The sequence below is a fragment of the Lepidochelys kempii genome, chromosome 1 (assembly GCF_965140265.1).
Source record: "Lepidochelys kempii isolate rLepKem1 chromosome 1, rLepKem1.hap2, whole genome shotgun sequence".
In the NCBI taxonomy this organism is placed as follows: Eukaryota; Metazoa; Chordata; order Testudines; family Cheloniidae; genus Lepidochelys; species Lepidochelys kempii.
The window spans coordinates 277,447,192-277,459,665 of record NC_133256.1 but is presented as its reverse complement, the minus strand read 5'-3'; the positions used below and the strand labels follow the sequence as shown (position 1 = coordinate 277,459,665).

The window sequence follows — 12,474 nt, the reverse complement described above, 5'->3', positions numbered from 1 at the left end:
TTGTTTCATGTTCTCGGTGTATATGAATCTCCTCACTGTATTTTTCCACTGAATGCATCCGATGAAGTGAGCTGTAGCTCACGAAAGCTCATGCTCAAACAAATTAGTTAGTCTCTAAGGTGCCACTAGTACTCCTTTTCTTTTTACATTCCTGTAGTTATTGCCAGCTCAGGTTAGGTACATTACACATGCTGCCACCTAGTGGCTGAATAGTATAATACAGTTTAGCATTCTATTACATCTCTTCCTTTATGTTTTACATTGCCAACATTTACAAAATCATGCTATGCTTAAAGTTCACTACATACCAGTCTGTTAAGTGTTTCTGAATCATACTGGTTTTATCATTACACGACCCAAACATGTACCTAGTGGACAGCCAGATAACCAAGTTGTTACAACAATGGTCTCTGGTCAGTTTTGGAATATTGGAGTCGTCGTCTTATTATTATTGAAATTAAGCGGAACAGTCACAAGAGTAAAATGCCTGAAAACTGCATGGAATTTTTTTTAAAATACCATAATAGATGCTCATTCTATGTATCCTCCTTCCCCCGCACCGCCCCAAAGAAAAAAAACAGTAAGAGGACCAAAAAGTGCCACCCAGACTAGCTAACAGAGTAAAAGAGGCTGTTAGAAACAAAAAGACATATTTTAAAAATTGGAACTCAAATGCTATTGAGCAATATAGAAAAGAACAAACTCTGGCAAGTCAAGTGTAAAGACAGGCCTAATTGGGCAGGCCAAAAAGAATTTGAAAAGCAACTACTAAAGACAAAAATTAACAGCAAATTTTTGAACCTGTATTGGAAGCGGAAAGCCTGCCAAACAATCAGTGTAGCCACTGGATGATTGAGGTGCTAAAGGAATGCTCAAGGAAGACAAGGCTGTTGTGGAGAAGCTAAATGAATTATTTGCATAGGTGGTGTGAGGGAGATTGCCCATCATTCTTTTTATATGACAAATCTGAGGAACTATCCCAGATTGAGGTGTCCATAGAGGAGGTTTTGGAACAAACTGAAAAATTAAACAATAAGTCACCACAACCAGATGGTATTCACCCAAGAGTTCTGAAGGAGCTCAAATATGAAACTGCAGAACTACTAACTGTTGTAAGTAAATCACTTAAGTCAGCCTCTGTGCCAGATAACTGGGGGATAAGCTAATGTAATGCCATTTTTTAAAAAAAAAAGGCTCCAAATGTGATCCTGGCAATTGCAGGGCAGTGAGCCTTACTTTGGTACTAGGCAAATTGGTTGGTTGAAACTACAGTGAAGAACAGAATTATCAGATACCTAGATGAACACAATGTGTTGAAGAATCAACACAGCTTTTGTAAAGGGAAATCATGCCTCGCCAATCCACTAGAATTCTCTGAGGGGGCCAAAAAAAATGGGGACAAGAGAGATCCAGTGCATTCAGTGTACTTGGATTTTCAGTAAGCTTTCACAAGGATCCCTCACCAAAGGCTCTTAAGCAAACTAGGCAGTCATGGGATGAAAGGGAGGGTCTTTAATGGATCAGTAACTGGTTTAAAAGATGGGAAGCAAAGGGCAGGAATAAATGGTCAGTTTTCAGTTGAGAGAAGTAAATAGTGGGGTCCCCTATGAATCTGTACTGGGACCAGTGCTGTTCAACATATTCATAAATCTGGGGAAAGGAGTAAATGGTGAGGGGCAAAGTTTGCAGATGAAACAAAATTACTCAGGATAATTAAATACAAAACTGACTATGAAGAGTTAGAAAAGGATCTCGCAAAACTGGATGACTGGGCTAGAAAATGGCAGATGGCATACAGTGGTGATAAATGCAAAGTAATGCATCTTGGAAAATATAATCCCAACTGTACATACAAAATAATGGGATCTAAATTAGCTGTTACCACTTAAGAGAACGATTTTTTGGAGTTTCTGTGGACAGTTCTCTGAAAACATCTGTTCAATATGCAGTAGCAGTCAAAAAAGCTAACAATGTTAGGATCAGTTAGGAGAGGAATAGATAAGACAGAAAATATCATAATGCCACTATATAAATCCATGCTATGCCCACACCTTGAATACTCTATAGAGTTCTGATTGCCCCATCTCAAAAGAGATACAATAGAACTGGAAAAGGTACAGAGAAGGGCAAAAATGATGAAGGGGTATGGAACAGCTTCCGTATGAGGAGAGAGATTAAAAAGACTGAGACTTTTCATCTTAGTAAAGAGACAACTACGGTGGACCTGAGAAAGGTCTATAAAATCGGGAACGGCATGAAAAAAGTGAATAAGGAAGTGTTTATGCCTTCTCACAACACAAACCAGAGATCACCCAATGAAATTAATAGGCAGCAGGTTTAAAACAAATGAAAGTTAGTACTTATTCAGACACTGCACAGTCAAACTGTAGAACTCATTGCTAGCAGATGTGAAGGCCAAAACGCTGAAGTTCAAAAAAGAATTAGATAGCCATCAATGGACCTATCCTACATGAAGTTATTAGCCAATATGGTCAGGGATGCAACCCCATGATCTAGGTGTCGCTAGCCTCCAACTGCCAGAAGCTGGGAATGGACGGCAGGGGATGGATCACTCGATGATTGCCTGTTCTGTTCATTCCCTCTAAAGCACCTGACTTTGAGAAGACAGGCTACTGGGCTAGATGAGCCATTGGTCTGACCCAGTATGCCCATTCTTATGTTCTGAAGATGTTCTGTCTGCCATCTGTAAAGTTTGCTTTTTTTTTTTTTTTTTTTTTGACGAACAAACTGTAGATGTTGAGGGTTTCTGTTGAACTCTCTGCTGGATTCGAGCACATGACGTGAGCAATTTTTTTTTCATTACAACATCTGGAGTTTTCCATCCTTCTTTCCCCCATCCAGTTTGATGCAAACATGGTCACCAGGTCATAAACCCAGAAGTTCTCTAACTAGTGACATCTCTTGTAAAAAGATTTGTAAACTCTTTTTTTGCTTTTTTTTTAAATCTGATTTGGCTAATCTCCTCATGGATGGCCACTTTAGAGAGAGGTCCTTTTCCGAAGTCAGAACTGTAGTTCTGAGTTTTCCCACCAGGAACTGTGCTGGACTATATCCAGTAGCTGTTATCAATGTTGATCTGTAGCTCAGAAGAGCAAGGAATGGATCATCCTGCTGTAGGATTTTCTTGGCTATCTGTAGAGCTCTATCAGCCTCCCTGTTCATTTGTGGATAATGTGTGCTGCTAGTAATATGATCAAAATCATATCTCATTTGGAGTGTCTTAAAGTCCACTGCTGTGAATTGTGGTCCATTGTCCATCATTAGTTGTTAAGGAATACCAAAACGTGCAAAAGTGCACTTCCGTTTCTTGATAACGCTACAACAGGTTATGTCTTTCAAGTAAATTATTTCTGTATACCTGGAAAAATAGTCCACTACAACCAGGTAACGATGTCCCTTGAATTCACATAAATCAGCAGCTTGTCTTTTCCAAGGTCTGTCTGGTAAAGGTGTTATTAAAGGGTCTTTGTGTTGTGTCAGTCTGTTAATTCTGCAATCTTCACATGCAGATAGCATATTCTTTATATCCTTGCCGATGCCTGGCCACCACACTGACTGGTTGGCATTTAGTTAGTCCTTGATGTCCTTCATGGATGAGGTTTAGGATTTCTCCTCTTATTTAGTTTGGAATTACGATGCAATTGCCTTTTAATCATGAGTCCATTTGACTTGCTTAATTGTCCACATACTGCAAAGTAGTCTCTTATCGCTTCCTTGGTGTCCTTTTAGATACTCTGGGCAGCTGGCCCTCACATAACTTAGAACTTCTTGAAGTTGTGTGTCTGTTAAGGTTGCTTGTTGTAGCTGGTGTAGTCTTTTCTGGCACTGGTCTGTATGTGTTCATAGCATCCATTTACTCATTTGGAACTCATGGATAGTTGAGTGTGATGGGCTTGGGCTCCAAGACAGAGTGTCTGCTACTATCCGATTTTTTTCCAGGAATTTAGCAATTGGGTTCAATTACTAACCTTATCAATGGATGACTGCATATCAGCAATGCTTGATCCTTGTCTTTTCCATTGATGAGGGTTATAAACAGATTATGGTCTGTATTCAGCATAAACTAATCCAGTCCACAAAGATATCTGTGAAAGTTCTCACATGCCCATATGCTTTTCAGGTACTCCTTTTCAATCTGTGCATGTCTTTCTGCTTCTGTGAATGTGAGAGCAAAATGCAACTGGCTTCCACTGAGTTCCATGTTGCTACAGTAATAAATCACACAGGCCATAGCTGCTTGAAGAAATGACCTGTGCCTGCTGAGAGTGGGAGGGAGGGGTATAGTGAGGGCAGGCGACTTCAGCAGTGTTTCTGAGCATGCTAAGTCAATGTGAGCATGCTGAATACAAGCAAAGTGTTGGGGGGTGGGCACATGACCCTGTATTTCCCTCCCTCCCCCATACACACATCACCTCTAGCTGCTTGCATCTGCACTGACCGTTGTGGGTTTGTTCACATCATAGTACTTGAGAACTGGAGGTACTGAGATGAGATAATTTCTTTTACCTTTTTTGAAGGCAATTTCTGTCAGACTTTAATAGTTCACTCAGTGGTTTTGTCACTATAGAAAGGTCTTGGATCAATCAAGGCCATTTACCATCCCCAGCAGATGTCTCAGTTCTAGTACATTCATTGATGTATTCAATTCTCAAATTGCTTTTACCTTCTCAGGGCTAGGACTGATTCTGTCATTGTTTACTGTCTGTCACAAAAACTTGATTTTGGGATAAGCAGAAAATGCACGTTTTTCTTGTAGCTTCAGTCCAGACTGACTGACTAAGATTAGACCTTCATTGAGGGTTTCTTCCATGGAAAACCCATACATCATAATATCATCCACTAAGACTACAACTCCATTTGTGTTTTGCCATCTTCCTTTGGAAAATTTCAGGTGCACTGGTAATCCCAGAAGGTAATCTTTGAAAGCAAAATCTCCCAAAGGATGTGATAAATGTAGTCAGTTTAGCATTTCTGAAGTGGAATGGGTAGCCTGAGGAATATCCTCTGTAAACTGCATGATTCCTAGGAATGTAGCTTCAAGGCATGACTATTGTTGTGACTAATGTTACTCCCTTCCCATGACACAGAAATCCCTGCTGAGAACACAGAAGTGAGAACCCATGTTTGGGACCTAACTGGCAGCAGAGCTCATGAACATGTCAAGCTGCCATTGGGGAATGGAGGGCATTTAGAGTCACTTCAACTCTTTGTCTGATTGGTGACCTACAGGGCTAAAAAAACCGCCATGGCCTATCTACCCTTTTACTGTTCTGTCTCTATACAGGGCTTGTAATGCAAGAATATATGCAGCCCAAAACCAGTCGATTTTTGTGACAAAATTTTCCTCTTCTGCAGGTCCTGCATGGAAAATGATAAACTAGCCCCAGGTTTTCAGAGGACATCTTTGCTCAAAAGGTCACAGAATGAATAGTATGTAACACCTTATTGTAAAACACTTCGGGATCTCTTCTTTACAAAAAATGAGATGTAAACACATTCTATTAAATCAACAAGCTCTTCATGGTTGTTTCTGTGGAAGAACAAGGATTCTGTGGTATTTTGACTGCACTGAGGACATTGTGTAGCTTTTGACACCAAGAGAATCCAGAATTGGCAGTAAAACTCCAACTTTTAGGTTAAGAACCTAAAATTTAACAATTATAACACAGTTAGATATATAGAGAAGGGAAAGAAAATTGATATATGCCGTGACAAAACAAAGAGAGAAAAACAAAAAAAATTTTGTATATAGTGCAAATGGAGTTTGTTGCAAAGTCTTCTTCAAGTAACTCACCCACAGGAATGCTTAAAGATGTGATGTACTTAAGCTTCCCAGAAAATACATCAGGACTACAGAAGACTGATTTCAGAAGACTTTTGAATAATGTTATTAATATAATGTATGTGTGACCAATAATATTTTAAGACTCACATAATCCATTTTCCCAATGAGTGGTATTTTTTATAAAGCACTTAAACAAGGTAATTTTCAATGACAGCGATTAGATCCCCACTCTTGCATGTTCTTCTCATCTGTTTTATAATGTGGTCAAACTGACTGACCTTTTTTTGTCTAAACCTTGTTGGATCTAAAAAGCCCAGCAGAGTAGGCATTGGAGCCAAATCTTGCTCCCATTATAGCTACTAGGATTTGCTTATTGAGTTCAGTATAGCAGTATCAGGCCTTTAGTGAGTACACTACGTGGAATGGAGACCCTCGAAGTAATAGCCAGATGCTGCGTCAGCTGTTCTTGGGGACATGGTCAGTAGCAATGACAATGGCATTAGCATTGTTCTCTCTGAGTAAGTGAAGTTAAAGCCCCAGCATGATGCATGGGGATACTGTGTTGTTGCAATTGCCGCCTCTGAGATGACAAGCAAAACTCAGACCCTGACCACTTGTAGTTATCCCAAGGCAACTTCCACAAAAGGGTGTTATCAGCCTTGATGCCCGACCCAGAATTTCTACTTAGATATTTATAGTATGTCTAGCTGGAAAAAAAATCTCCTTTTTCAATTTTAATTGCCGCCCCCCCCCACTTTCCCTTCTTAAAATACTGTGTGGCTTTGCATCAAATCCCATTACAGCAATGACTCCACTGCAGTGGCTGTTATACTGTGTAGGTAGGAATCATTGCCCCCACCAGTGAAACACAACCACACTACTGTGACAGAATCTGTTGAAACACGATACAACAGTATTTTAGTGTTGTAAGTTAGTGTGAGAGTTGATATTACAAAGGAAAATTTTCAATTAGGCAGAATACACACATCTGGTTAGGATTTTTGGTCAGAAAACTAAGGCCAGTCTCCTTGGGCAAAGACCCTGTCATACTTTCTCAAAAGCATTTGGAATAACTTTGTGTTTTCTGGCCAACATTCTCCCTGCAAAATAAAACCAATTTGAATGTCCAAAGGTCAGATTCTCCCCTCTGTTGCACAAGACTATATATTGAAGAGGCGAGACTGGGCCATATTCGCTGGTATTGCCCAGCTGGTTTGTGTTGCTCCATTGCAGGGAGTGTGGAGGGGGAAAAAAGGGTATGGCTGGTCCGTCCCTCTGTAACCCATAACAAAACTGTGCTAGTGGTTAGAACACAGATGGAGGTTTATAGGTCTCCTATTGCCTTAGAAATAATTAGCTTAGCCCTTCACCTCAAACGATAGAGGCTCATGATTTTAGATACAGGTGTACAGGTTCAATCACAGATTACTTGAGCTGGGATGTTACACACATATCTAAGTGTTGTAAAAGCCATTTGGAGCTGTGGGCAGCCAGTGGAAGACAGAATGGCCTTCAGCTCTAACTTTCTTTGGCAAGAAATATGGTAATAGGACAATACAGGATACGGGGCACATGGTAGAAGTAGCTTATTGTCACCTTTATACTCTCCCTTTAATGTTTTACCAAGCATACCTTGGCCAAACCAGAGAAACTGGCTTGGTATTTTATATCGGTCTATATCTATAGATAGAGACCTGCACATACAACCAACATATATGGAGGTAATACCCATGTGAAAAAACCCATGTGATACATTTTTCATATACCTTTGGCTCCCTCACTGCCTCTTTACCTTCTAATCTACCTCCTCCTAATCAGAGCTGCTGTAAATTGTAAAATAAGGTTTTATCTAAATCTGAATTTTCCATGGGAAAAGACAGCTTTCAGCAGAATTTTCTGCCAGGAAAAACAAAATGAAACCTTTTGTTTCAGGTTAACATTATGCATCCCTCTGAGCTACAATAGTACCCCATGGGAGTTGTAACTGAGGAAACCTCATGCCACCATTCTCTCTTATGGACCCAGCTTCTGAGCCAGACTAAATCTCCAATGATTCACCACAATCTCAATCTGTGGCTGAGCAACCATGGTTCATCACGGGACAAAAAATTTCATCTTAGGTCAACAAATTGAAATGAAACGTTTCATTTTTAAGAATGTTTAAATGTTTTGTTTTGATGTTGAAATGAAACAGTTCCAAAGTGAATTTTTCTGACATTTTCATTCTGTGAAAAGTTTTGATATTTCAACTTTTCATCCTATTTGGGATTAAAACAACTGTCAAAATATCAGAATTTCCCACAGTACAGTAATACCATTTTTCAATCTGTTCTCTCCTAAACTATTCTAAGGGCTTCTCTGCAAGGCAAGTTAATGTGTGACAAATCAGGGTTTGAATTTACAGATCACTAGTTTGCTGCACACTAACTCACCCAGTGAACCCTGCTACAGTGCACTAAATGTTCTGCAGGACTTCTGAAATGGGAGTATATCACAGTGTGATGTCAAACTGTTAGTGCAGTATAGCAGGGTCAACACAGGATGTTATTGCATGGCAAGCTAGTGGGCTGTAGATTTACACGGTGTAGATTTACACTCTGGGTTACCACACACTAATGTCCCATGTAGACAAATCCAAATGTTCCATAACTCTGCTCTGAATAGCTTCAAGCAGCCACCATTCTTTTAAAAAAATAATAATAATAATAAAAAAAGTCTGTTACAAAACTTTCCTTTTTCTCTACCCCAAATGTGAAATTCTCCCCTCCACCCCCAATTAGACCTGTCCAAGGCCCAAAATTGGTAAGATTCAGCTATAGGCAAGTCACGCCTTTTCTATACATTAAAATGCCATGACCTTAAATTCAGTTAACTTGCAGCCCTGACTAGGTGGAATTAGAAGCATTATACCCTTGGAAAGGGGATAGTTCTAGCTTCTAGGGATAGGGTCTGGAATCATAGAATTGTAGGACTGGAAGAGCCCTTGAGAAGTCTTCTAGTCCAGTTCCTTGCACTAAAGGCAGGACTAAGTGTTATCTAGACCACCCCAGATGGGTGTTTGTCTAACCTGCTCTTAAAAATCTCCAACGATAGAGATTCCACAACCTCCCTAGGCAATTTATTCCAGTGCTTATCCTACTCTGACAGTTAAGAAGTTTTTCCTAATGTCCAACTTAAACCACCTGCCATAAAAATAAAGGGAAGGTTAAACCCCTTTAAAATCCCTCCTGGCCAGAGGAAAACTCCTCTCACCTGTAAAGGGTTAAGAAGCTAAAGGTAACCTCGCTGGCACCTGACCAAAATGACCAATGAAGAGACAAGATACTTTCAAAAGCTGGGAGGAGGGAGAGAAACAAAGAGTCTGTCTGTGTGATGCTTTTGCCAGGGACAGAATAGGAATGGAGTCTTAGAACTTAGTAAGTAATCTAGCTAGATATGTGTTAGATTATGATTTCTTTAAATGGCTGAGAAAATAGCTGTGCTGAATAGAATGAATATTCCTGTCTGTGTGTCTTTTGTAACTTAAGGTTTTGCTTAGAGGGATTCTCTATGTTTTGAATCTAATTACCCTGTAAGGTATTTACCATCCTGATTTTACAGGGGGGATTCTTTTTTACTTCTATTAAAAGTCTTCTTGTAAGGAAACTGAATGCTTTTTCATTGTTCTAAGATCCAAGGGTTTGGGTCTGTGGTCACCTATGCAAATTGGTGAGGATTTTTACCAAACCTTCCCCAGGAAGTGGGGTGCAAGGGTTGGGAGGATTTTGGGGGGAAAGATGTGTCCAAACTATGTTTTCTCAGGAACCCAGATGAAGTTTGGTGGTGACAGTGGAAGTCCAAGGGCAGAGGGTAAAAAATAGTTTGTACCTTGGGGAAGTTTTAACCTAAGCTGGTAAAAGTAAGTTTAGGAGGTTTTCATGCAGGTCCCCACATTTGTACCCTAGAGTTCAGAGTGGGGAAGGAACCTTGACACCACCCGTGCTGCAATTTAAACCCAAAATAAGCCCCCCCCCCCTTTTTTTCTTCAGTTGCATCATATTGCTAAAGCTCTTTATATATTAACCTCATAAAATCTCTGACATATGTGTTTGCTGAATTTCTGTAAATAGTATATATGGTGGTAAACTATGGCAGTTCTCAGGACTTGTTTATTATTCAACTAAATGCTAAAAACTACTATGTGGCAGAAATCCTCTGCTTATATTTTTTTCAGCCTTTTAAATATCATAAACCCTACTAATCTCCAAAGGATATTACTGACAATACTTGTTTATGCAAATTATGCTAGTCAAAAGCTCACTAAACCTAACAGCTAAGAGAAGCTACTACATATTGATATACATACATACACCAATACATCTATATAAACTTCCTTAAAATTCATGTTAAAAATGTTTACCTTAAAAAAATATCACTCCTTGCTTGCTAAACACAGATACACTTTAGGCTAGACTTTAAATATGTGCAGGTGACTTTCACGTAACATAACACCTGCTAGTCAAATCCAATATGAAGAGACCTAACCTGCAATGTTCGACACTTCTAATAACAATGAAAAAACATTCTATTCTTTGAATATAACTAATGTATTCATAAAGTTTTGTGGACTACTGCTCCTCAAATATTAATTTGTGGTGAGTATTTTCAAACTCTTGCGGGACTTACACAAAAACAGGTGTACAATTACATTTAAGAAATCTGTACAATGAATACTATAAAAATTCCCTGGCATTCAGAGTGCTACATTCCAGATCAAAACCTTTATTACACGTAGTAAGCTTTTTTTAAAAAGTCAAGTACTAATGTCTAGTTAGGAGAGAGAACTGATGTTGCTACCTCTTTATTCACAATTCCTCTGCAGGGAATTGCAATTTGAGATGCCCATATTTTCTCAGTAATCACTTGCTTCTTGAAATACACAACATAGACTAGCATCTCCATGTGTGAGAGATATGTTTGCTCCATGCTAAATGGAGAGAGGTGTTTATGCCAGTGATGTAACTTTCATGGACTGTTTTATAACAAATTACTAGTGGCCACAAATAAGTTATGATCTAATTTTTATGTAAAATCCTTACTAACCGCCCCCAGAATGAAGCTAAGAAATGAAATATGAACGTTTCAGTTGTTAGTCATGCCTTGTCAAAGATTTTCTTTGGATATGCTACTCTCAGTATGTACAGTACACTCCAAGAACTGAGAAACAATACTGCTGCTCTGCTGTATCGTAAGTGTGGTAAAGCAAGGAGATAACCTGCTGAGTAAGCTTCTTTCCATACTGTACCTTTTCATCCAAAGCCTTATGGTGCTCAAACAAAGATTTCAGTGCTTTGAGAACTTCAACTTCACTTGAAACTCCTGAGGGGGACTGTGCTTGCCGTTTCACTACCGTCATCCTCAGAGACCTTTCATGTCTTGAAACAAGGCACTCCAAATGCTCCAGTAACAGCTGTTGGGTTTAAACATAAAGGGACATCATTCATTTGTACCTAAAGGTCAGAAGCATTACAATTACAAACTGCACACTACCAAATGACATGGGCTTGGCAACCTCCCTAGCTGAGGACTCTCTTAAAGATACTGCCAGCATTCCCTGACTCCAAGTCAGAACACACAAGAAAATGAATTTTATTCAGATCTTCTTAAACTGCTGTGCACATTTGAAAACAACAAAATTGCTCTTAGATTTATTGTTGCCTGTCTAAAATCCACTTAATGTATTTAATTGATTTTTTTTTAGTCACAGTAATTAATGGAATGTTAATAACAAAAACAACTAATATAGCTAACCAACTAGTGCAGTCTATAATTAATGCCTGAAAATCAGTCACCTAATTGTAATTTGTTTCATTTCTACTAAAACTGCATTAACAGAGAATGCAAAAACAAGCAATGTATTTTCATTAAAGTTTTAAAACACTGTATTTATTCTAAATGCATGTTGCATAGCTAATGGTGCATGTTAATATGGCAAGCTCTAAAATATTCACTGTTTAGTTATGGAATGTGAAATGTCCACAAATGTTGCTAAATACATTCTTTGATTTCTAGCCTACATTCAGCTGAAGAAAATACTAGAATAATATTTTTACAGACCTCTTTTTGGTGATTTAAAAATAGATTTTCAATATAAGGTATACCAGTGTTATCGTGGTAGGATCTGAGCATGCAAGTGGTTAGTTTTATTTATATTAAAAGAGAATGGCTACCTTCAAGAGTCATACTGTATAATAAGAATACTTTAATTACAGTAATCACAATAGTATTCCTTTTCAATATGCAATTATATCTAATTCATATAACTGAAAGCTTAAAAGTTACATGACTGATTTACTTATTACTCCTTTGATGTGGTTCTTTATACATCTACTATTAGAACACATCTATTTACTACATATATGTTTGCATATATTTATTCTCAGTCATGTAGTTAACTTTGCAGTCTTATGCTTTTGTCATACCTGTTATCACTAACTCATAAGCATAATTGAACTATAATGGCAATGTAACTATACTGAATTTATGGTATCCTTAATAAAAGGGGAATGACTCATGTTTACCATTACTGTACTTTAAAAACACGTCCTGCTTGCATCCTGCCAGTAGTTTACAACCATTTACCAAACACATATGTAAGATTACATGAGGTTAATATATAAAGAACTTTA

The 12,474-nt window shown here is 38.5% G+C and overlaps 1 protein-coding gene across 11 annotated transcripts in view; it reads right to left on the bottom strand.

Moving 5' to 3' along the window:
* Positions 1 to 12,474, bottom strand: part of PPFIA2 (PTPRF interacting protein alpha 2) — a 619,912-nt gene that overhangs the window by 230,744 nt on the left and 376,694 nt on the right. For all 11 annotated transcript variants that reach the window (XM_073327625.1, XM_073327626.1, XM_073327628.1 and 8 more), the window contains one exon: positions 11,091 to 11,255. In XM_073327625.1, coding sequence (XP_073183726.1) covers positions 11,091 to 11,255 — 165 coding nt within the window. The remainder of the gene's footprint in view (positions 1 to 11,090; positions 11,256 to 12,474) is intronic.